General features: G+C 38.6%; 1 protein-coding gene across 1 annotated transcript in view; it reads left to right on the top strand.

The window, feature by feature from the left end:
• Window positions 1–26,976, top strand: part of CNTNAP2 (contactin associated protein 2) — a 2,382,269-nt gene that overhangs the window by 755,153 nt on the left and 1,600,140 nt on the right. The window contains exon 2 of the mRNA XM_060195676.1: window positions 17,140–17,250. Within this exon, the coding sequence (XP_060051659.1) occupies window positions 17,140–17,250 (111 nt within the window). The remainder of the gene's footprint in view (window positions 1–17,139; window positions 17,251–26,976) is intronic.

Consider the following 26,976-nt stretch of genomic DNA (forward strand, 5'->3'; position numbering starts at 1 on the left):
GGGAAAAATGACCTCCAGGATCAGTGGATTTTCAGTGCAGGCACTGAGCCCCAGCAATAACCCTGGAGGCAAAAAAGTAAACAAAAAATTTAGAACACCATGTCCTTCAATTAAACATTGTTGCAAGGCTGCACTCTATTGAGTTTTCCCTGCTCTCTTGTTGCCTTCCTACAAGTTGAATGCAAGATTTCATTGGATGAGACTTCAGCTATTAGCACTCAGGGAAGTTTATCTGTAGCACATTCTCAACGTATTTAAAGTAAAAGAAGGATGGTTCATTTAGGAAATGGTAATTGTTGCCAAAAATTGCACTGTATCTCACTGTTAAATCCTGACTTCGATTAGCCAGTTGATCACACAAGACTGTCAGAAAATGAAAAATTTACCAGGAGACCAATACATCACAATCCAAAAGAGCTTCAACCATAGGGAGATTACGGATGGAAACTTTGAGAGTGCTCATGTTCATTTAGTCATATTGCAATTGACCTTGACACTGTTCAAATTGGGGATTTATTGAGTGTTAGGTAGCTTTGCCTTATAGAACTGTATAATTTAAGCTTTTGTTTGAACAGTTTTTACAATGTTGTAGAGGTTAAAAATCCATATCCAACCAAAGACAACTAGTTGATTTCTTATTGTAAATGGCATTTTCATTTTTTTCTATGAAGAGATGAGAATTGCGATTTCAAAAAGTTTCCCAGGTTCTAAAATGAGCAAAAGCTAAACTTTATTCTTTCTATGTTGTAGAGTTTTTTTCTATGAAATTAGATGATCCATTTAAGAAACAAAAACTTAACTTATTTTTCAGAGACTCACAAATGTATTTTTTCCTAGTATATAACAGTTCAAGAGATAATTTGAAACTGTCTCATCTGTTATACCATCTGTCAGAAATATGCTGCAGCTGTTAAATGCCCAGTGAAATGTGAACTACAAGTCTCCAAGTAATTTGCCCTTGGTACATGCAGACCCAACAATTTTCCTATTTGATTTACAACCATGACTCCTGCAATTGTGACTAATTTTCTGCTTTTTTTTTTCTGGGTGTGTATTGGACTGCAAAAAATTTAAAAAAGGAAAAAAATCTAAATTTGATTTTTAAAGAAATACCAGTGAATTAAGTCATTTGTTGTTATGTGCTACTGAGTTGATTAGTTTAAATATTTGTCAAAGTACATAAAATAACCACTATGGTCTCGAGATATTTGAAAGATTTCCTTCCAGAATGTATCAGCATATAACAAAGAGCCAACCATTAAATCAACACTTATGGCAATAGATTTTCAAAGAGATAACTCAGCAATTTCCATGCATTTAACTCTTATGAAATTTATTTGCTGAAGCCAGGATTCCCCCCTCCTGTTTTTATAGGATAGCACAGAGAGAAATTCAGAGAGGGGGGGAAATAGAGAGGAGGAGTAAATGATAGACTCCTGCAGACTTGCTTCAGTGCTTGAAGGTGGGGAGCCAGGGCCTCGAACCAGGGTCCTTGCACTTTGAACTATGTGTGCTTAACCCAGTGCACTACTGCCTGGCCCCCAAGGAAAGATTTTTAAATTTCTATAGCTGTATACAGATAATGTAGACAATGTCTTTAACATGATTTGAAGGCTCACAATTATGTTACGTTAATAAATATCAGAGAAGTTGGCTTTCTTTTATAATATTTAATTTATTTCATATGAGAAATATAAAGAGTTGTGGTGGGGATAGTGAGGAGAAGAGAAGGAGAGAGGGGAAGAGAGAAATCAGAGAACCACTTTGGCTCATGCAATAGTGGTTATCAACCTGGGAACCGCAGATAGGAAAGCCCTATATTTCCCAACTGAACACCTTGCCCTAGTGAGAGATTTACTCTTTTTAAAAAACTATGATTCATTGGGAGATTAATGGTTTACAGTCAACAGTAAAATACAATACTTTGCACATGCATAACATTTCCCAGTTTTCCACGTAACAACACAACCCACACTGTCCTCCTCTGTCATCATGTTCCAGGACCTGAACCCCACCCTCAACCACAGAGTCTTTTATTTTAATAAAGTACATCAACTCCAGTCTAAGTTCTGCTAAGTGTTTTCCCTTCTGGTTTTGTTTTTCAACTTCTGTCTATGAGTGAGGTCATCCCATCTTCATCCTTCTGTCTCTGACTTATCTTACTTCACGTGGTTCCTTCAAACTCCATCCGAGATGGGGTGAAGAAAGTGAAAGCATCATTTCTAATAGCTGAGTAGTATCCCATTGTTTATATAGACCACAACTTGCTCCACCACTCATCTGTTGTTGGACACCTGGGTTGCTTCTGGGTTTTGGCTATTACAAATTGTGCTGCTATAGACATAGGTATAAACCTATATTTTTGGATGGGTGTGTTTCGTTTCTTAGGATATATCCCCAGGAGAGGAATTGTAGGATCATAGAGTGGGTCCACGTCTAGCCATCATGAAGTTCTCCACAGGAGTTGGACCAATTTACATTACCACAAGCAGTGCATGAGCGTTCCTTTGTCCTCACAATCTCTCCAGCATTTGTTGCTGCCATCTTTTCTGGTGTATGATATTCTCACAAGAGTGAAGTAGTATCTCATTTTATCTTTATTTGAATTTCTCTAACAATCAATGACTTGCATTTTTTCATATGTTTGTTAACCTTTTACATCTCTTCTGTGGTGAATGTTCTGTTCATTCCCATCTGCCCATTTTTAGTTGGGTCATTTGTTTTCTTGTTGTTGAGTTCAGTGAGCTCTTTATATATTTTTGTTATTAGTCTCTTGTCTAATATATGACCTGTAAAGATCTCCCATTTTCTGGAAGGTCTATGTTTGGGTAGTGTTATTTTTTTTTTTCCTGTGCAGAATATTTTTAATTTGATGTAGTTCCATTGGTTTATTTTTGTTTTCTTCTTCTTCCCCTCCTTCTTCTTGTTCATAATTGGATTCATATCATTGAAGATTACTTTAAAATTTATACTGAAAAGAGTTCTGCAGATACTTTAAGTATTTGATAGTTTCCGGTCTAACATCAAAGTCCTTGATCCATTTGGAATTTATTTTTTGAGTTTGGTGAAATACAGTGTTTCAGTTTCATTTTTTGCATATTTTAATCCAGCTTTTTTCCAACACCATTTAAGAGACTTCCCTTTCCCCATTTAATAGTCTGTGCACCTTTGTCAAGGATTAGATGTCCATAGGTGTGGGGGCTTACTTCTCAGTTCTTTTCCACTGGTCAGTATGTCTATTCCAGCCCCAAGCAGTTTTGATTACAATGGCTCTGTAATACAATTTAAGATCTGGGAGTGTGATGTCTCCAGTTCTGTTCTTACTTCTCAAGATAGTTTTGACAATTCTTGGTATTTTCTGGTTCCAGATAAACATCTGTAGCTTTTGTTCTAAAATTATTGGGTGGGATATTGATAGTGAAAGCATTAAATTTGTATATGGCTCTGGGTAGAATATTTATTTTAATGATGTTGATTCTTCCAACCCATGAAAATGGAATTTTTTTTGTATTTTTCTATTTCCTTAAATAGTGACTCCTAATTTTTATTATATAAATCTTTCACTTATTTTTGTAATTTTTATTTATAAAAAGGAAACATTGACAAAACCATAGGATAAGAGGGGTACAACTTTGCACAATTCCCACCACCAGAATTCTGTATCCCATCCCCTCCTCTGATAGCTTTCCTATTCTTTAACCCTCTGGGACTATGGACCCAAGGTCATTGTGGGATGCAGAAGGTGGAAGGTCTGGCTTCTGTAATTGCTTCCCCGCTGAACATGGGCATTGACAGGTCTATCCATACTCCCAGCCTGTCTCTCTCTTTTCCTAGTGGGGAAGGGCTCTGGGGAAGAGGAGCTCCAAGACACATTGGTGGTGTTGTCTGTCCAGGGAAGTCTGGTTGGCATCCTGCTAGCATCTGGAACCTGGTGACTGAAAAGAGAGTTAACATACAAAGCTAAATAACTTGTTGACCAATCATGGACCTAAGGGCTGGAATAGTGCAGATGAAGAGTTGGGGGGGGTGTCTCCATTTTGTAGATAGCTAGTAGGCATATTTTAGTTATAATCCAAAGGGCCTGTGGCTATACTATTTTTTTACCTTTTTCTTTTTGACCCTGAGCCTGAAATCTGATATGTAGGTGGATCCAAGTTATTGTCTGGGGAGATGATGTCATGGCTTGAAAAAAGACCAGAAAGCTGGATCAGTGAAGAGAGTAGCTCCCTAATATGGGAAAGGGCTATAAATATTGTTGACTGTAAACCCTATCAATCTGATATGATCTAGGGCCCATATTAAGCTTAGGAGCCTATGTGACCTCTCCATCCCTGTAGATCTGAGCTCATATTCTGTGGTCATGAGTAGGAATGTTCCAAGCTGCCCCAGTATTGACCCATCTTCCTCAGGTGTAGCATAGAGTATGGTGTCCATCCTCCCTTAGGAGAATGGAGCATTCTCTACCATTGTTGATCCAAGTTGAGAGCAAGTTCCCATGAGGGCCCAAAAAGGGACTTATTGTGTTGTTCCTGACAGAAATGACATTTAACAATGGAGAGAGGGATTTATTCTAGGTCTAGGCCCATCAAATCTGTTTGGGAATCTCAGGACTTCCTGATTAGGGCCCCAAAATCTTTCACTTCTTTTGCTGGATTTATATTTTGGTACAGACAAATATTAAATGGGGTCTTCTCCATTGACTTTGGAAAGATTCAGTGAGATTAAGAGTGGGGAGAGATTGACTTTTGTTTTTCACAGATTGATTTTCTGTAGATGTAAGACATGTCCACTGTATAATTCCAATTTAATTATCTATAGCTTTTGATTACATTAATTGTTTTAAACTTTTTATTTTCCCATTTGTTGCCCTTGTTGTTTTATTGTTGTTGTAGTTATTGTTGTTGTTGATGTCATCGTTGTTGGATGGGTAGAGAGAAATCGAGAGAGGAGGGGAAGACAGAGAGGGAGAGAGAAAGATAGATGCCTGCAGACCTACCTCACTGCCTGTGAAGTGACTCACCTAAGACTCACCTGCAGGTGTGGAGCCAGGCTCCAACGAGGATCCTTCGCTGGTTCTTGCGATTTGTGCCATGTAAGCTTAACCTGCTGTGCTAACGCCCGCCCCCCTAATTTTTATTTTTTTTAACTTTTTTTATTTAAAAAAGGAAACATTAACAAAACCATAGGATAAGAGGGGTAGAAGTCCACACGATTCCCACCACCATATCTTCGTATCCCAGGGATAATTTGAGAGAGGGGGAGGAGCCAGAGAGGGAGAGAGTAAGAGAGACACCTGGAGCATTGTTTTACCATTTAGCCATTCATTTTCTAGTGCTATGACTTGAAAATCATAAAACACTTGGTTCAGAAGTGGGACAGGAGTTTTGAAATAATGTAAAAACTAAGGAGGCTGTAGTTAAGATGTAGGTACGTCCTCCTGAATCTTGCTGCTAGAATTAACACCTATTTCTTCAAAGATGAACATGTGCCTTCTTCCATTGTTTTTACATTGGGAAAATATTAATTTTTAAATATTGTAAGTACCTGTAAAGATTATTAATAGTGTTAAACTTAAAACATTGATCTCACAGCATGGGGAGTAGGGAGATATGAATGGCATTAGATAAGGTATTTGACTTTCAAGTATAAACTCCTGAGTTTGAGCCCTCCCATTGTGCCAGAAAGAAGCTCTGATTCATTATTTGCTCAGTCATTAATAACAAAATACATAAATAAGCATTTTAGATAGACATATGTCTCGGTTATATAACAAATTTTTTATTTTTTACTGCAAGAGAATGCCATATTTCTATGTCCTGTACTTACGACAGAAATGATGTCAGTGATTGACTGTGTTATTCCTTCTAAACAAAGCTTTGTTTCTTTTTTAAAAATATTTATTTATTTATTTATTCCCTTTTGTTACCCTTGTTGTAGTTGTTGTTAGATAGGATGGAGAGAAATGGAGAGAAGAGGGGAGACAAAGAGGGGGAGATAAAGATAGACACCTGCAGACCTGCTTCACCACTTGTGAAGTGACTCGCCTGCAGGTGGGGAGCTGGGGACTCAAACCGGGATCCTTATTATGCCTGCTGTTCCTTGTGCTTTGGACCACCTGCACTTAACCCGCTGTGCTACAGCCTGACTCCCTAAAGCTTTGTTTCTAGTTATGACAATACCCTTTCCAAAAAAAAAAAGAAGTCATAGGGGTATGGCATTTCCAAGGAACGTATGGCAGAGTCTAAATTTGATTTTATTTTTTAATACAATGCTAAAGTTAGCAAGTCCGATGGTGAAAATATAGTGTCTATTCAAGTAGTGTGTGTTGAAAAAAGAAGAGAATGTGTCATGTGTCTGAATGCACCAAAATAAAATATTTCTGTAACCAGCTGCCCATGTTTATAGAGACTAAAAATAGTGGGCCAGCCACAGTTATAAGGAAAACAGATTGTGGTATTATTATTAGTGCTGTATGTCTGTTTAACTTCCTTTTTCTCTTTCTGAAGTTCCTCATTTCTTCAACTTTAATGAAGGATAGATAGACAGATAAATAGATAGATAGACAGACAGACAGATAGATAATAAACAAACCAGAAATTTTAATCCCAGAAATAAAATATCTCAAATATTGAAACTCTAGATTCAATGCAAGTCTGTTCTTAGAGTGAGATGTATATGATTATAATTTATGAGAAACTTAAACTGTTAATCTACAAATTCATTAGAAACAACTAAGCCATGGTTCCTACCTCCTTTTCATTGTACTGAAACTATAATTTGGTCAAGCAATATATATATATATATGTATATATATATATATATATATATATATATATTCATTTTCCATGAGTTTCTCCCATTATATTTGAAACCATGCATCCAAATGCATGGCCTATTTAGAAAATAAGGATCGGACAAAGGCCAACATGTGTACCAGTAAGTTGAACACAGGACAAATGAGGTAATTCCACAAGTTTTCTTCTTGGGTTGATGACTGAAGTTATGAATGAGCAAACAGAGGTCCAGAAAATTCAGGAGCGGAAAGACAACTAGAGCTTCAAAATGAGGTCAAAGTCTCTGAAAAGTACAACCGAGGAATACAAAACATCTCTCAGAAGACCTGAACATCTACTGAGGAAGCCAGAGAAGAGTGATTAGCAGAGCTATTCATCTTCTAATTCAAGATAATATTTTTTGATCAATTAGTAGCCAGAAAATAGCCTCTTGATTTGAAATAAAAGAATTTAGAGGGAAGTCTGTACCTTTTTAAGTTTGTTCTGATTGGGAAAGAATAGAAATCATTAACCTGGGGCAAGCTGAGTGGTGACAGAGAGGTGATGTATTTCCAGCTTTAAAAACTAGGAATTGAAGCAAGGAAGTAGAAGACTCCGGAAGGATATCTTCCGCTGATAAACCACTGGTTTTGTTTGTATGTGTTGTTATTTTCTGATGAGGAAGTGCTGTTTTACAAGTGTTTTACAAGTGTGATGTTGTCTTAGTACAGTTGCACAACTCTCCAGAATAGGCATTAGCATACTTCCCTCACCACCATAGTGCTCTCTCCGTGTGCCCTCTGTCACTGAGCTCTCTCTTCCCATAGTAACCTCACATCTGCAGAATAGGCATTAGCATACTTCCCTCACCACCATAGTGCTCTCTCCATGTGCCCTCTGTCACTGAGCTCTCTCTTCCCATAGTAACCTCACATCTGCAGATTTAGGTCAAAGGTGGTCCTTGCTTTGTTTCTTAAATCCCACATTTATTTGAGATCATCTGGTATTTAATTTTCTCCTTTTGACTTATTTTACATAGCATAATTATCATCTAATTCTACCCATATTGTAGCAAAAGATACCATTTCATTTTTTAACAGTTAAATAGCATTCCTCAGCTTCTTCTATTTTTAAAGAAGAGTGAGTTTTCCAGGTTTGGGGTATGGGTTGACCTGTCAGCACCCATGTCTAGATGAGAATCAATTACAGAAGCCAGAACTCCCACCTTCTGCACCTCCTAAAAAAGTTTTGGTCCATACTCTCAGTATGGAAGAAATGGTAGGGAGGAACTGACCAGAAGGCTCTGAACTCCAACTCCATCAGGACCTACAGAAAGAAACAGCGAGGGGGCACTTGGATATAGTAATATGTGTAGGTGTGACTTGGAAAGGAAGAGAAGATGGGACCAAGAACAAAATGGGCAAATATATAACAATATAGACAGATAGTTGTAGAAATAGAAGTTATCCCATAACTGCAACCTTAGGAGAACTGTTGTAGCTTACAATGGTGGAAATGGTGATAAATATCTCTACTGGTAGAAATGGTATAGTGTTGTACCCTTGTTACCTTGAAATTTTGTAAATCAATATTAAACCAATACTACAATTTTAAAGAGAGTGAATTTTCTGTTTTTTTACATTTAATTTTATTTTAATAAAAAAAGGTACAGACATGGAGAGAAAGACCAGAGCACTGCACAGCTCTGGCTTATGGTGGTGCTGGGGATTGGACCTGGGACCTCAAGAACCTCAGGCATAATTGTCCTTTGCAGAACCATTATGCTTTCTCCTCAGCCCTGTATCCCTCAGGTATCCGTTATTGGGGAATTGGGTTGTTTCAAAGTATTAAATATTGAAAATACCTCTGCAAGCAACATAACTGTGCTGATATATGAGAGGGTGTGTTTTACCATTTGTTTGTTTGCTTCTTTGTTTAAACACAAACCAGGATGTTGAAAACATTTCTTTCCAGATAGCACTGTTTATTTCTGAAATTCTCTAGTGCTAATTTATTTTCTGTTTGTTAGGCTTATGTATCCAAATGTGTGATATAAAATATGAATTTCTTAAAGTACTATTCTCTTAAGAAATGCTGAAGATTTTCTAATTCTACTAGTAATTAGTGGTAGGTTTCAATAACAATTATAATTCCAGTTACATATGCTCTAAAATATTTGACCTTGACTCTCCCTACACACACCTCTATAGGGTGAATGGGATTCTCTCTCTCTCTCTCTCTCTCTCTCTCTGCCTCCAGGGTTATTGCTGGGGCTCAGTGCCTGCACTATAAATCCACTGCTTCCGGAGGCCATTTTTCCCCCTTTTGTTGCCCTTGTTGTTGTGGCCTTTTGGTTATTGTTGTTGTTGATGTCATTCGTTGTTGGATAGGACAGAGAGAAATGGAGAGAGGAGGGGAAGACAGAGAAGGGGAGAGAAAGGTAGACACCTGCAGACCTGCTTCACCGCCTGTGAAGTGACTCTCCTGCAGGTGGGGAGCCAGGGGCTTGAACCAGGATCCTTATGCAGGTCCTTGCCATGTGTGCTTAACCCGCTGTGCTACCACCTGACCCCCAGGTTCTTTCTCTCTTATCCACACTCACTCAAGAGAAAGACAACAGCCAAGTTTTATTTCTCTTTGCTAATGATTTTTCTCTGTTCCGGTTTACGTTTGAACAGAATTCTTGTAGTTAGTCTGCCTTCCTGATTGACTAAAATTGTGTGAAAATAAAGCTCAAAGCCCATCTGCTTCTCTTGTCATCCAAGATTCCCTGGAAAGGAAGAACACTGGAGACCAAATATTTGTCATCATTGTATGTCCGTAGTTTTGGAAGACATCCCAGGATGTGAACATAAAATACTAAACTATTTTGAATGTTAGCATTTTCCCTCCTACCCCTTTCACTGTCTCTGATTTATCTCTTCTTCCCTATAAAAATTCTAACTTGCTCTAAGGAATTGCGTGATTTTTCTAGTATTTAATGTTGACACAGTATGGAGACACATGCTACAGGACAACAAGCAAACCAACTCTTTGAAAGATGTCATGTGTAATAAAATACCGTCATTGCAACAGGAAATAAGAATGATTAGTTCATCATACTAGTCAGAACAACAATATGTGCAGAAGTAGAGTGCTTTTACAACCGTTTCTGGGAAATCTCAAACCCTTTGTGATATTTATGATTTTTTTGTCAAAAACTATTTCCTTTTTCTCGACTCCTGAGGCTTCCCCTCTACAGGTAGGGTCCAAGGGCTTGAACCTGCATTGTAACATACCTGCTCTACCAAGTACACTACAGCCCAGCTCCCTTTAGCAAATTCTTAATCCTCTTCTGTCTAAAATCTTCTTGTTGTATGCAATGTGTGTGTGTGTGTGTGTGTGTGTGTGCGCGCGCGTGTGCCTGTTAGTGTGCGTGTGTGTTTTTGTGTTATCACAAATAATCCCTAATTGTTTTTCTATCTGGAAGATCTTTTTTTTTAAAAAATATTTTATTTATTTATTTTCTCTTTTGTTGTACCTGTTGTTTTTTTTGTTGTTGTTGTTGTAGTTATTATTGTTATTGATGTTGTTGTTGTTAGATAGGACAGAGAGAAATGGAGAGAGGAGGGGAAGGCAGAGAGGGGCAGAGAAAGACAGACACCTGCAGACCTGCTTCACTGCTTGTGAAGCGACTCCCCTGCAGGTGGGGAGCCGGGGGCTCGAACCAGGATCCTTATGCCAACCTTGTGCTTTGCGCCACCTGCGCTTAACCCGCTGAGCTACAGCCCGATTGCCCTGGAAGATCTTTTTATGATATACTAGAAGTGGACAGATTTTTTTTTTCTCTCAGAATATCAGATAGCAAAATATTTACGGCTTGGATGCACTATGTTTTCTTTGTGTGATTCTGATATTATGAGCAAGTAGCTATAAACAATAAACAGAGGAGTGAGAGACTTACTCGCAAAGTGAGTAGTTGGCCAAATCTGTCCTATAGGACAGTTTGTGAGCTCACATACTTGATAAGAATTGGAGTTTAGAGGTTTGTGGAAAACTCAGTAAATTTCCCACTATGGCTTGTTAATGGGCAAGTCCACAGTAACAGATTTATGATGGATCTGGGATTGGCAAATGCTGTTAAGTCCTATATTATTTCTTCTTACTCTCCTTCTCCTTCTCCTCCTCCTCCTCCTCTTCCTCCTCCTCCTTCTTCTTCTGCTTCTCCTTCTCCTACTCCTTCCCCTCCTCCTCCTTCTTCTTCTCCTCCTCTCCCTCTCCATCTCCTTTTCTTCCTCCTCCTCCTCCTCTTTTTCTTCTCCTCCTCCTTCTTCTCCTTCTTTTATTTCTCCTCCTCCTCCTCCTCTTCTTCCTCTCCTCCTCCTGCTCCTGCTCCTCCTCCTCCACCTCCTCCTTCATTTTATAGGTGGAGACCAAGGGTTTGAACCTCTAGGATCTTGTACACTGTAATGTGTGTGCTTAACCAAGTATGCCACTGCCTGGTCCCTTAATATTATTCCCTTGTTACTTAATGTTCAGTTGCCTTCAATGTTGGGGCAGGGAGATAACTCACTGGGCAGAAGACACACTTTACATACACAGGGAACCAGGTTGGTATTCCCACCCATGTGGGTACAAGGTGCAAAGGGGAAGCTTCATGAATAGTGGAGGAACTGTGCTGTGGTATCTCTCCTTTCTGTCTCTTTCACAGTAAGCGGAGACACTGTATACGCACAAAGCCCCAGTGTAGATCTGTTGGCACAGAACACAAAAAGTTATCTTATCTGTGTCCCTGTACAGTTTTCACTTATGGTATTAATGAGATATATTACATTTTTTGCACTAGGTATATTACAGTGGGCTCAGTAGCTGCAGAATTCCATCTCATCCATCAAACTCCCTTCCCTTTCTTTCATATTTAATATGCCTCAGTAAAAATCACCACTACCGCAAACTGTAATTTACCTTTGAGGTTTTGTTGTTGTTTCTTTCATTGCAACACCAGCTACACAAGACTGATTGAGTGTTGCCAATCTTGTCTTCTGATGTATTTTGTCAGCCTGGTGAAGGTTAGGTGTTTGGTGCTTGTTTGCGTGAATGCAACACTAATGATCATCAACCCTTTTTCAATATAGAGGAGAAAGCTTTAGAAATAACAGCCAATTTAGCTAATTGCAGAACATACACAAAGATTACATATAAAAGGGTAGCTAGACTGTAAAGAGTGAGGATACAGGAAGTCAGGTTTACTTATGCTCTCTGGCAGCTAAACTCTTGAGTAGATTCTGTGAAGATCTGAGCTTTAACTATTTGAACGAGTGCATTCCAAATACATTTTTTGGGGGGGAGGTTCCTTTATTCTCTTACATTTGAATTTCTAAAGGCTCTAACCATACATATAGGCCCTGTTTCCCAGGGGCAAGTGTAGTCTTATTATGAAAAAGAAGAGATCTATTAGGGTTTCAAGAAGGGGTTGTTCATTTTTAGTATATTTTCACACTCGTAAGTGATGATTGGATGAATATTAATTTGCTTCCCCAGTATCAAGGGGGACTGCATTCCACTAGCATGACTTTTCAAAAAAAAAAAAAAATGAATTCCTTCCTTCTGGCACTTTAATGGGTTCTGTTCATAAATATCTAAGATAGAAATCATTCTGGACTATGCAGTATAATTTCCAGGCTTCTTAACCTGAATACTGAGCATGTCAAACATTTGCTGTAGAGTTAAGACCAATATGAAGTATCAATGTTGTGACCTGTTGTAGCTCAGCATTGCCTTTTGGTATCCTGAAGTTTAGAAGGTTTGAGAATATATATATATATATATATATATATATATATATATATATATATATATTTCCATTTATGCATATGCATTTTCCACTTTACAGTCTGTGCCAAGAGTCAGGTGTTGTTCAGATCACTGGAAAGAAAGCTCTAATGCAGAGTATTAAGAAATTTATTCCTGTGGAATTTCCAGTCTAGTGGGAGAGAGAAACACAACCAAATATCTGAATCCAAACATCACAGTGTGTTGGGTAACTGTACATGGTAGGAAGGAAAATAGTGCAGGTGGGAATGCAGAGTGGTGTAGTGATGGTATTCTACCTTCTTGATTAGGGAATCCTGGCTAGGAGTCAGGCGGTGGTCATGTGATAGAGTTCACATGCTGTAATGTGCAAGGATCTGGGTTCAAACAGTGCTTGTTTGTTTTTGTTTTTTAACAAGAGAGAGCTACTGCTGAGACATCTCCCTGGCCTGGCCCTAGGATTTCAATCATTTCTTATTTCTTGTTTTAATGAAGTGGACTTGTTTTGGAGAGACAAGGTGATTGCTAAAGAAAGAGAGAGGAGGGATGGAGTAGCAAATGGGGAACATGGTGATGAAAGAAAGTTAACACCCTCGCCCAGTTACCTCTCAGTGTGGAAAGGGACTGCTGGGGCTGGGGGTGATGTATTGCCTGATGGACATGCTTTTACTGCTGATCTTCTAGTGGTGGGGGGGGGGGGCGGGAGAAGGTAGAAGACATTGTTAAACTCCCCTGTGCTTTCCATATGAGCTGTGGGCTGGAAGGTGGAAAATAATGGCAATGTGATAGGAACTTTCCCTAGGCTTCTCTGCCCAGGGAAACTTCAGAAGCAGTGTTGTCAATCTCCCTCTCCCTCTCCCTCTCCCTCTCCCTCTCCCTCTCCCTCTCTCCTCCCCCTCCCTCTCCTTCCCTCTCCCCCTCCATCCCCCTCCCCTCCCCTTCCCTCTCCCTCTCTTCCTCTTCTCCCCCCTCCCCCTCTCTCCCTCTCCCCCCCCCCTTCCCTCTCCCCTGTTGTTTTCGCTGGGCTAGGTTGTTTTCGCTGGGCTGGCTTCACGGGCAGGTAACAGACGACCAGGGATTCATGGTTGAGCTGTAGGCAGTATCTCTTTATTCTTGCAGGACGCAGCACAATCTAAGACGAGCTAAGTTAAACTCAAAGTACAGTGCAACTCACAATGCTGTCTTTATATATACTTGCCAAGTAGGGTGGAAACAGGATGTGACATAGAGAGGGTGGAGAGAAAAGTGACTGGTGAAAATCAGAGTGTGACAAAGAGGGGACAGAGCAGGCGAGAATCCTATCACTGAACCACAAATGCCCTGGAGGGAGGGTGGAACTTGTTAACAATGGTTATGTAAATAGAATGACATGGTTATGTAAATAGAATAGTGTTAAGCAGGGGGGATTTAAACCAAATGAAACAGAAGGGGTCTCATGCATACCAACAATTCCCCCTTTCTTTTTAACTAATGGCCATTATGGGGTGAACAGAAACGTATATCTTACAGGTGTTTTCAAAAGAACTGGCATATGACATGGAAAACAAAATAGGCAAGCAGCAATAACCAGTGTGATGCCAAGGGGAGCTTTTCTTGCCTCAAAGGGCAAGGCCTAGCAGGCAAAATGGCATTTCTTGCCTCTGGGAACGCTTCATGCCTCTGGGGGCATCTCTTGCCTCAAAGGGCATTTCCTGCCTCTGTGGGCATCTCTTGCCTCTTGGGGCGCTTCATGCCTCTGTGGGCATAACCTAATAAGGAGGGGGAGTTTTCTGCCTCTGGAGCAGAGCCTGCAGGCGAGGGGACATGGTCTATAAAGTCTCAAGGCAATTGGCTGAAGTTAGTCTTTGAGAGACACAGCAGTGTGCACCAGTAAGTCCGATGGAGGTGTCAGTCCAAAGTAGCTGACCACAGAAGAAAATGCCAGAGGATGAAATGCTGCACGTCTGTCTCGATGGGGAATGTTGGCCACCAGAATTCTGCTTTTCTGTAGAGAGTGATCTTTGGAGTCTGTGAATCTGTTTCTTCAGGTCGTGCCAGGTCTCATCATTGGTTTCCGGGGGTGTGTTGTAATCATTCCATCTTGTGGGCAATTTCAGAGAACAGGCGTCCAAATGGATTTCCGGGAATTCCATTTGAGTAGATGCTTTTTCATGTGAAGACTTGACAGATGAAATTCACTTACTTGTTGAACAAAACTTGTAGCAGATTAGAAGTTTACTATAATTGATAATTCCATTATAATTGGAAGTCCTTTCTAGTATGATTTTAAGGTTGTTTAAACAGTTTAAACTCAATAAAATGTGGAAAGGTAAACAGAAGAACCACGGTTAAAAGCCTCAGGCATGAGAATAATCAACATAATCATTGCACTATCTGCCCCACCCATAACTCATACAGTTTTCAGGATTAAACGTTTCAGATTCATGTCAAGACGTAAAAGAGAAATCAAAGGAGGGAAAAAACAACTTTTTGGATTGTTTCTGGATGTCTCTAGAAATCATGGCTGCGTCCAGCATTTTTTTTAAGTCAATGTCAAACAAAAATTCAGTCATTCAAATCATTCTCTTATGAAACGCAACTTGAACCAGATTATCAAGATCTCACCATGTAGGATTAAGAGTCCCCAGAGGGCGTCCTAGTCCAAATAGCTCCTCAAAATTCCATTTAGGGTGTTTCTGACTGTTCCTGCTGGATTGCTTCAGGCACCCATTTTTAAAAGTGTCTTCCCATTGAAGAAAGAATCCAATCAGGAGAGTAGAACTAACCACGTGTCTCCATACTTGGGAACTGCCAGGGTACTCGAGAATGTTCTTCAAATTAGAGTAGTCCTTCTCCATGGGAAACATTTGAGAAGAAGTCCAGAAAGTCCCAGTGGAAATCCCCATGCATATCCCAAGGTCTACGATCACAGTCATAAAGAGCCAAACTGTGGCCCGGAGCAAAATGTAGTCCTTTTCCTCAGGAAACATGGGAGAGGGAATCCAGAAAGTCCAAGGAGAAATCTCCGTGCATCTCCCAAGCTCTATGATCCCGGTCATAAGAAACCAAAGTTCCCGGTCAGGGAACCGAAGTGTGGCCCAGAGTAAAATGTTCCAGAGACAGAGAAACTGTCTCATAATGAAACAGTAGAGGCTTTGGCAAACCTCTTTGTAAGTAGAAGAGAAGACCATAGTGCATAGGTATGCAAAGTCTTCACTTATCTGGGAGTTGCACAGGTCCGGTCCCACGTTGTAGGCACCATATGTTGTTTTCGATGGGTTGTTTTCGCTGGGCTAGGTTGTTTTCACCGGGCTGGCTTCACGGGCGGGTAACAGACGACCAGGGATTCATGGTTGAGCTGTAGGCAGTATCTCTTTATTCATGCAGGACGTAGCACAATCTAAGACGAGCTAAGCTAAACTCAAAGTACAGTGCAACTCACAATGCTGTCTTTATATATATACTTGCCAAGTAGGGTGGAAACAGGATGTGACATAGAGAGGGTGGAGAGAAAAGTGACTAGTGAAAATCAGAGTGTGACAAAGAAGGGGCAGAGCAGGCAAGAATCCTATCACTGAACCACAAATGCCCTGGAGGGAGGGTGGAACTTATTAACAGTGGTTATGTAAATAGAATGAAGTGGTTATGTAAATAGAATAGTGTTAAGCAGGGGGGGTTTAAACCAAATGAAACAGAAGGGGTCTCATGCATACCAACACTCCCCCTCCATCCCCCTCCCCTCCCCTTCCCTCTCCTTCTCCCTCTCCCTCTCCCTCTCTTTCTCTGTACCACAGCACTACACAACTCTGACTTAAGGATCTGTTATGAAGGATTGAACCTCTATTTCAGAGCCTCAGGCATGAATATATTTTTGTGTAACCATTATGTTATTTCCCCCAATATTTCCTTTATTTAATTTATTTGTTAACTGTTCATTTTTGGATAGAGACAGAGAGAAGTTGAGAGGGGAGGGAGATGTAGAGAGAGAGAACCTGCAACACTGCTCCAGAACTTGTGAAGGTTCCTCCCCTGCAGATGGAGATGAGGGGCTTGAACCTAGGTCGTTGGGCAGTGTTATTTGTGCACTCAGTCAGATGCACTACTGTCCTGTCCCCCTGTGTGTCACCTCCATAATGTATGATGACCTCACAGGTGTGTAGCGGTATCTCATTTTTGTCTTTATTTGCATTTCTCTGATGATCAGTGACTTTGAGCACTTTCTCATATATCTATTGGTCCAGTGCATTTTTTCCTCAGTGAAGATTGTATCCATGTCTTTACCTCATTTTTAATGGTGTTGCTTGTTTTTTTTTTGCTAAATTTAGTGAACTTTTTATGTGATTTGCTTAGAAGTCCTTTATTGGCTGTATGTTATAGAAAGCCCTTTGTCCTTTCTGTTGGAATGTCTTTCTGTTTTTGGTGATGGTTCCCTTTGCTCTGCAGAAAATAGAAGTGTGTTTTAACTGTCCCCATGATGTGTTAGAACTATCGTAGCTCAGTTGCCTAAAGTCTGTGGTATCTTAGGTTTGTTAACACAGTGATGATTACTGAAATACTGTCATTGAATTTCTCTCTCTCTCTCTCTTTTTTTCCCCAGAAAAGTGTGATGAGCCACTGGTGTCTGGACTACCTCATGTGGCTTTCAGCAGCTCCTCCTCAATGTCGGGAAGCTATTCTCCTGGCTATGCCAAGATCAACAAGAGAGGGGGTAAGACAGACTTTATTTCCTTGTCCAGAAAACGTGCTAAATAAGAATATCACATTTGCAACTGCATTTTGGAAATGTACTTTATTATACAGAGAACATTGGCCAGCATACCAAGTCATTTTTCCATCTTTGAGTAACAGACCCACAGATAGGAAGATACCTTATTTTCCTACCATGGTAGGAAAATCTGAACTGGAAGTAAGAAATGGAAGTCAAGTGGAATTTCAAATGGCAGGCAATACTGAGCTATTTTCCCCAATAACATACACATGTTGATAAAGAAAGTTCTTATTAGGGCCAGACAGTGGCACATCTGATAGAGTGCATGTTATACTGCACAAGCTCAAGCCACTGGTCCTCACCTGTAAGGGGATGTTTTAGGAGTAATGAAGCAGTGCAATGAGTTTCTCTCTTTCTCTTTCTCCCTCTCTCCCTGCCTCTCCCTCCCCCTCTTCTCTTTGAATTTATATAAAATAAGTAAGTAAAATAAAAAATAATGTTCTTATAATCAGAAAATTATCGAGCTAAGATGAAAGGTAGACAGTTCATTCCAAATATGTACAATGTATTTAAAATGATGCATCGTGCTCACTCCTTTTTCAGTTACCATAAAATACAGTTTCTGTTGAAGATGCAAGATGAAAAATCTATGATCCTGTGCACTGTTCAGGATTTAGCTACATTATTATGGTCATGTGAAATAGTCACACATTTACTATTAAGATTTTAGAGCTGGACTTTGAAATCATGATTTTATTAGTAAATGATAATTTCACATGTGTGCAGATTTGTCTGTTATGAAATTATATATCTTTTTTGAACTAGTTTAAGATGTGTTTACGTTTTTTTTGTCTCTGAATGTACAAACATGGTTTTCTTTGTAACACTTATCTTAACCCTGATTAAAGATCTCAGTGTGACTTAAGGTAGTAAGTATCAAAGAGGAAGGCTATTTTCCTCTCTGAGAAAACAAAAAGTAAATGCATATGACCATTAAAAAATATATTAATTCAGGGAGTCGGGCGGTAGCGCAGTGGGTTAAGCGCAGGTGGTGCAAAGCACAAGGAACGGCCTAAGGATCCTGGTTTGAGTCCCCGGCTCCCCACCTGTAGGGGGTCACCTCATAAGTGGTGAAGCAGGCCTGCAGGTGTCTATCTTTCTCTCCCCCTCTCTGTCTTCTCCTCCTCTCTCCATTACTCTCTGTCCTATTCAACAATGACAATATCAGTAACAACAACAATAATAACTACAGCAATAAAACAAGGACAACAAAAGGAAACAAATAAATATTAAAAAATAAAAAACAAGTTAATTAAAAAACAAAAAAGTTTATTTCAGTATAAATTCATTTGCAAATTGCCCTCAGGAGAGAAGCCAGGTTGGCTGAAATTCATGGCATGGTATAAATCACTTATACTCCACATTGACTGATAATCAATTTTATTCTCAGTGTGGTACAATATTACATAAATTACCTACATATCAGGCTCATCAGGAACTTGCAAACAGTAAAAAATAAGATAACATAAAGGAATATGGTGGTGGTACCCTTGGAGGAGTGTACAGATCACCATCCCCCAGGATCAGGGTTCAAGGCTCCAGATCCCATCTGCCTGGGGGACACTTCAGAAGCAGAGAAGCAGTTCTTCAGGTGTTTCTCTCCCTCTCCATTTCTCTCTCTCCTTCTTTATTTCTCTCTGACTCCGTCAACAAAGAGAGAAGAAGGAAAAGAAATAATTACCACTGGAGACAGTGGAGTCATCATGTAGGTTTGGAGCCTCCATAACATCACTGGAGGCAAAAATAAATATATTAATTAACTTAAAACAAAAGATAATTAAGTCAGACTGAGAGTACTGGAGATATATTTTCTTCCTTTGCTATTGGTAAGAATTCAGACAGTACATAGCTCCATAGACTGCAAGGGGATCATGTACTATGATATATCCAGAAGGAGAAAAGCATGTCATTTAGTGATTATACCAGTACAGGAAAGAGCAAATCCAGCTGAATTTGCTATATTGATTTCAAATTTTAGCATTTGTTTAAATGATATCCCTCACATGCTGTTTTTTATTATTTTTTTATTATCTTTATTTATTTGTTGGATAGAGACAGCCAGAAATCAAGAGGGCCGGGGAGATAGAGAGGGAGAGAGACAGAGAGACACCTGCAGCCCTGCTTCACCGCTTGTGAAGTTTTCCCCATGCAGGTGGGGGCCAGGGGCTTGAATCCAGGACCTTGTGCGGTATAACTTGTGCACTTAACCAGGTGCGCCACCACCCAGGCCCCTCCCATGCCTTTTGAAGAAACAGTACTCAAGATTACATTGAAAGACAGGGTCTAAATGCAAATACTCATTCAGAGGGCATATTGGCGCACATATATGACGTGGAGTCTTCTTTTGAGGTGCCTACAATAAAAATACATCTGCTCCGACTCTGATGTCAGGCATCAGCAAATAATCAAACTAGAGGGGGAGCATGAGCTGTTTAAGTGAAGTAAAAAAAAGAAAAACACTGATAAATCTATCGTATCTTAGCACAAAATGTTTTGATTTTTGTTTGTGGAACAGTACCTACCTCTCTTTCTGATATATCTACATCTATATATACATAATTTTATGTTTTGTTGTATTGCTTTACTGTGATCAAGAGGAACTATGTAGGTGGGTCAACAATGCTTCCATGCATATTCTGAATGTCATTTGAACTTGTAACAGTCTTGTCAAAGACTGTTGGGTCAGAGATGTTTGTCTTTTCTTCTGCCAGACTTTCAGTTTCCTACTATGTAAGCCTTTTGGAGAACACCCTCTTATTACTGCCCCACAGAAGATCCATTTGAGCACAGAGTACTCTTGTCATACTGATGTCAGTGATCAGAGTGAATCTAGGACCTTAACAGGTGTCATTAAAATCAGTCTTATTTGGCATGTGCTATAGGCTTGGGAACTAGTGAATTTCTTGGGAAACAATAGCAGGCCATTTATAAATATGACAATAGAAAGAATGAAGCACATGTTGGTGACGAAGCAACCAAGCACATTATAAAACCATGTGGCTTTATAATTAATCCTCAAGGATGGTGTCATTCTTATTTTGCAAGTCCTACTTCTGTTGTGATATTAACCTCTGACTGTACATTTTCTGTAGGCTGAGAGTTATCTTTCTAAACCCAGTAGGCAGTTCTCTGCCTGAGCTACATTGAGTTAACTAGTATTCTCAAATAATTTCTGATTATTATGATTATGACTTTCCCAGAGCACTACTCAGCTTTGACGTATTCATTAGTGCAAGGACCTTTCCGCAGGCATTGAAGTATATCGCACAGCTATTAAACTATGTCTCCAGCCACAGAACTTCTGATTTTAAAACGTTATTAATGTATCCATTTTACAGATTGAAAATCATAATAGAGAAGCCAAAAGAGGTATATAAAGAGATAGAGAGATATTGACTTACAATTTAAGTTTAGATTCTTTTTTTTCTTTTTATTTATTTATTATTGCATATAGAGACAGAAAGAAATTGAGAGGGGAGGGAGTGTTACAGAAGGAGAAAGACACCTGCAGAAATGACTTAATGAACCTTGATTTGTAATAAGTATCGAGTGATTCTGACTTCCTTACTATTCACTGGAGATATGCAAGCCTTCCAGTCTTTAAATTCTTCCACTTGAGGCCACTAATCTCCTGAATTTATACTGTTTTATGATTTAGCCTTGAAAATTGGGACTATAAGATAGTTTGGTACTTTTTTATTTATAAAAAGGAAGCAATGATTAATCCAAGGATAAGAGGGGTACAACTCCACACAATTCCCACCACCAGAACTCCGTATCCCATCCCCTTCCGCTAATAGTTTTCCTATTCTTTAACCCTCTGGGAGTATGGACCCAAGATCATTATGGGTGAAAGGTGGAAGGTCTGGCTTCTGTAACTGCTTCCACGCTAAACGTGGGCGTTGACAGGTTGATTCATACTCCCAGCCTGACTCTCTCTTTCCCTAGTGGGGAAGGGCTCTGGGGAAGTGGAGCTCCAGGACACACTGGTGAGGTCGTCTGTCCAGGGAAGTCTGTTTGGCATCATGCTAGCATCTGGAACCTCGTGGTTGAAAAGAGAGTTAACATATAAAGCCAAACAAATTTAGATTCTAAAGCTACATATCTAGGGAGCAATTTTATAGAGGCTTCAACCCAATGTTTTCTGCTCAAAGTCGGCCCTCTTCATGCTTTAGTATTCTAGAAGAAACAATATTAATATCAGATCTTTGTTTGAGTTATCCCAGAAATAGACCCTAAAGGAAGATGGAAGGCTTACTACAGGTTTGATTACTGTTTGTACAGTCAGACTGGCCCAGTTGTGTGATCTCAAAGTTGAAGTGATAGTGACTGCGCATAACTTTCTCTTCACCTCTTGACACTTACTTTTACCTCTTAAATCCTTCAGTGTTCACTGCTTTATCACTGACTTTTTCTTATTCATTCACTTTCCTGCATAATTCACCGCATTTGGAGAACTAGTCACCTTCTCTATGGAATCCAAGGCAAAGCAGGTGGTTGTGTTGTTGTACTCACCTTATTTATCCATGATTTCCTCCAGCAGGGAGAGCAGCTTGTGTTTGTAGGTCACAGAATTGATGATCCCTTTGAGGAGGAGGATGTGTATAATATACTCGTAGAAAATTACTAGAACAAATGTCTTGATGTCCATACTTGTATCATTAAAAGAACAACAATCTTTATTTTCTCTTGGAAGAGACGGCCTTAATAATTACCACAATGGCTTGATGCCTTGTCTGGTTAAACTGTTGACTTTATAACTTGGGGGTCATGAGGGAATCTGATTAATTAACATAACACCAAGTCCTTCTCTGTTTCACACTCTCATACTTACACAAGGCTGACAACCTTTTGCAAGCTCCTTGGTGACTCAACAAATGATCACATTCTGATCTTCAGATGTCAGCCTCTGCTACTCTTGGATAACGAACTTATTTCCTTTATTGGATGAAAGCTTTTGTCCCTTAATTATACTTGGCACACTCATTCTTTTCTTGTGTCCACTCTTCTTTCTCTCCTTTCCTGTCTCAATATTGAATAAGAGCTTTGTTTGAGTGAACCCAGAGACACTTGCAAGGTCTCAATATTAAAATAATTTCTGACAACTCCCTTTACCCTTCTCCCTCTTCCTTTTTGTCTTATGAGTTCTGTGATCAGATACAAAAGTGTTCTTTTGATTGACTTTGTTCACTCCCCTGCTTTTATTATTCTTATTTATTTTGTATTAGATATAAAAGCAGAGAGAAATTGAAAGGGGTAGGTAATAGAGAGGGATAAATACAGAGAGATACCCAGAGACACTTCACCACTCATGAAGCTTTTCCCCTGCAGGGGAGGAAAACCAGGGGCTTGAACTCAGGTTCATGTGCATTGTAACATGTGTGCTTAACCAGGTGCACCACCAACTAGCCCTCCTCTTGCTTTGATTCTTTATAGCCCACCTTTGAGTAAAATAATCTGCTACTTGTCTTTCTCATGCTGATTTGTTTTACTTAGTGTAACCATTTCCATCATCTCTTCACAAATGGTAATAGTTCACCAATTGCTGTAGCTGAGTAACAGTCCACTGTGTATCCATCCTATATATCTTCTTTATCCTTTCATCTATCATTAGACTTTTGATGTTTCTATATCTTGCATATTATAAACAAACCTAGAAATGGACTGAGCATTTATCTTTTAAGAGTATCACTTTGGGAGCACAATTCTATGGTAACTTTTCAGGATACAGAACATTACTACTGCTTTTCTCTAGTTCTAATATAAGACTGAACCTTGGAAAGAAAATGATTTATATTTACACAACACAGGGTTCCAATATAAAACTAACCGAGGGGAGTTGGGTGGTGGCACACTGGATTAAGCGCACATAGTACAAAGCACAAGGACCTGTGCAAGGATCCAGATTTGAGGCCCCTGGCTCCTCACCTCCAGGTGGGTTGTTTCACAAATGGTGAAGCAGGTCTGCAGGTGTCTCTCTATCTCTCTCTCAATTTATATCTGTCTTATCCAATAAAGATGAAAAAAAATGGCTACCAGGAGCAGTGGATATGTAGGGCCAGCACCATGACCTGGAGTAAAAATAAACAGATAATAAACCTAATAATAAATATAAAAAATAATTTTTATGATTTTAAAAAAATTTATAAAATAAAAATTATAATAAATAAATAACCCTAAGGTGTTTATGGAATTAGTTGATTGTTTAAATTGTTTGCATCTTGATTTCTTGATTTGTGCAGTTTCTGTATGATTTAATGTTCAAAACAGAAAATTTCAACAGTGAAATAGTTATCTTAATTGCACAAGGACCCAGGTTCAAGAATCTGGCCCTCACCTGCAGGGGGAAATATTCATGAGGGGTGAAGTATGGCTGCAGGTGTGTCTCTGTCTCTTTCCTTTCCTAGCTCCTCTTCCATTCTCAGTTTCGCTCTGTCTGTATTTAGTAAAGATAATTATTATTTTAATAATTGTGTCAGGGTACTCTGAAGTATTTGGGTTTCATATCATTTTAGATGAACTTAATTGTATAACTTAGAGCTTTTGTGAAGAGTTCATTAGCAATGTTGATTTAAATATTCATCCCATTCGTTCAGTTACCTTCAATTTCTAGCAGTAATAGCACAGATAACAATATTTTAAGCAAAAATTGAATAAAATTTTCTATTACTACTATGAAAACAATACATCTAAAAGGAAATTACTACGATTGTATTTATCAAAGACTGTATGTTTATCCTCTTATATAAGGAAAAAAAAGGTAAAAAAAAAAAGAAAAAACAAGGTCTTAATGGTTAAGAGATTAGAGATATTTAACTAATAGAGTGCACATGTAATTATATGTGAGAACCTGGGTTAAAGCCCTCAGCCTACCCCCACTATATAAGGGAAGTTTCAGGAGTGGTGGAGAAGTGCTACAAGTGTATTTGTTTTCTCTGCCAATCTCAACTTCTCCCATCCCCCTTTGCTCTCTCTCCCTCTCTTTCACATTCTGTAAAATAAAAGTTCATAAAGAACAGTAGAATTCTTGAGCATATACTAAACCCTAGTCATAACCCAGACTGGATAAAAAGAATCATGGACAAATTTTAAATTAAAGATAATTAAAAGATTATGAAATTATACTTAGTATACTGTAATCATCGTACGTATTTACTATTTACATTACTTCAAAAATTTACCTTTTTTTTTAGCCTCAACTTCTTTGCTAGTCTAATAAAAGTTTACTGCAGTGAGTTTTAAGTAACTTTTTCTCGTTATCTTTATATGATTTGAATTAGATCTTATAAGAGACTAATTTATCCTCAGAAAAGAAAAAAAATAATTCTTCAGGACATTAGATATGGAAAACAATTGTCCCTTGTTTGAATACATTGTATGTTTTCAAAATTATATATGTTATATAATTTTCTTCTAGCATAGTGTATAGGTTTTAATTTTATTTTTATGATGTTTTTTCCCACCAGGGTCCATTACTGGAGTCATAGCGAATTCACTTCTCCTACAGACCATTGTTTTTGTTGTTGTTGTTTATTTTTACTTTTCCTTTATTTTCTAATAGAAATAGTGAGAAATAGAAAGGGTGTAAGAATGCAAGAGGAGAGGCAGAGGGAGATGGAGAAAGATCAACAGCACTTACGAAACTACTCCCACCCTGCAGGTAAGGACTGAGGATTTGATCCCAGGTCCTCTGGCTTAGTGCTCTGCTGGGTAAGCCATCATCCAGTGTTGTATTTGTCTTTCCAGTTGAATAAGAGTTACCATGAACTAACATTCTAAGCATAAATTTGTTATTTGTACTTTAATTCTCTAATATAAAGAAATATTTTTCTTCTCGTTGGAGGTTTTGGTCTCACTGGGAGGTTAATCAGTTAAATGCAATGCCTTATACTTGTTAAAATGATAGAATGCTTGAGGCATATTTACTAGGACATGACTCCTAAATTTGTCTAGATGTGGCTGTTCAGTTAAAAAAAATAATATTGCCAGGATTAGGCATTGTCTTATCTGGTAGTGTGTACAAGTTGCCATGCCTGCGGACACGGGCTCAAGCCCCGGACCTCCACCTGCAGAGGAAAGCTTTTCAGACTGTGGACCAGTTCTGCAGGTGTCTCTGTGATCTCTGTTTCTCTCTAATTCATCTTGTTTCTCACCCTTGATTTAAAAAATAGGTCATGGAAATGGTGGAGTCATCCACTCATGCACCTAGCCCCAAAGATAACCCTGGTGGCAATAAATAAATACATAAATAAGTATTGACATACTGCTACTTTGGCATCTTATCTGATAAATTTGGAATTTAATACCATGAATAGTGTCTGCCATAATCATGTAAGCCTTGACTAGGTGTTTTGTAGTTCTGTCCTAAAATACTGGTTCCCAAAGTGTGTGGTATTATTTATTACATTTTGTGAGCCAAGTCACCTACAGACATTTCCACAATCAAACCAGTTGGAAAACTGTTGTGTTCAGGGGAATCAGAGAGACTGTCCTAATCTTTAGGGACACTAGAACAAGCTTTCATTCTGGGTAATATTTGTGTAACATGTAGCCCAAAATTCTGCCTATAAAAGCACTTAAAGGATATTGAGTATGCTTAGCATAACATTTGTGTATGGTTCAAAGATAGATTGCCAAGTAAGGCTGGCTGCATTGTTATACATTAGTATCTCTCTCTGTCTACTTCTCTCTCTCCTCTCTATATATGATATTATATTATATTATATTATATTATATTATATTATATTATATTATATTATATTATATTAACAAAAGATTGTTCAAAGGCAGTGAAATTATGCAATCACCTTCATAAAGAAAGAAAGAATAAAAGACATCTCTGTTAAGTTTCAAAGGCTTGCTGACTATGCTCCTAAAACTGGTTCTGTATTTTTTTTTAATTTTGTTATTTATAAATGATTCACTTACTTACCTTTGTAAAATATCAGATAAAATTAGTTCTGGCATATGATGGAGCCTGCGATTGAACTCGGTGCCTCATGTGCTCAAAGGGTTGAGTAATCCTCCACCTCCCAGATCACACATCATCAAAGGCTCTTTAATAATAGTGAGCTGAGCAATGCATTTTGGTTTAACACAGTGAGCTAGGTTTAGTTGGAGACGGGAGATTTTTGATTTTTAGTATGATTTGATTCAGATGATTGATATTTTCAACCAAGATGAAGAATTTGTAAGATATTGGTAGTTTAGAAAGTTGTAGCTTTGCTATAATTGTAGGAGAGAGCTGACAATTTTGCTAAGTTTGTAGTTAATGTCTTGATACTTGCCATTGTGAAAATGATGAGTTGGGACAGGATGTATATACTATGACATTTCTCATGGCTACTATCTTTGAGATGAATTTTGGTTATGCATTTTTCTAACACTCCACATACATCACAACATTATAGCAAATTGCCTAAAGGAAATGGAAATACTGTAGACTAGGTAAATGTTTTCAATAATCAAATATAATGTCTGCAATAAATCTTTGTTAGATATGTTTTGTAGTTTTACTTGCCATGCAACGTTGAAAACAGTGCTCTTTGGTACTTCTATAAAGTTTAGGACATTTGGATAGGTTAGTGTCATATTGAAACTCACAAAATGTATCTAAATAAATATTTTGAGATGTATAAATAATCATATAGTTGAAGATCTGTTGAT

The sequence above is a fragment of the Erinaceus europaeus genome, chromosome 8, assembly GCF_950295315.1.
Source record: "Erinaceus europaeus chromosome 8, mEriEur2.1, whole genome shotgun sequence".
Taxonomy (NCBI): Eukaryota; Metazoa; Chordata; class Mammalia; order Eulipotyphla; family Erinaceidae; genus Erinaceus; species Erinaceus europaeus.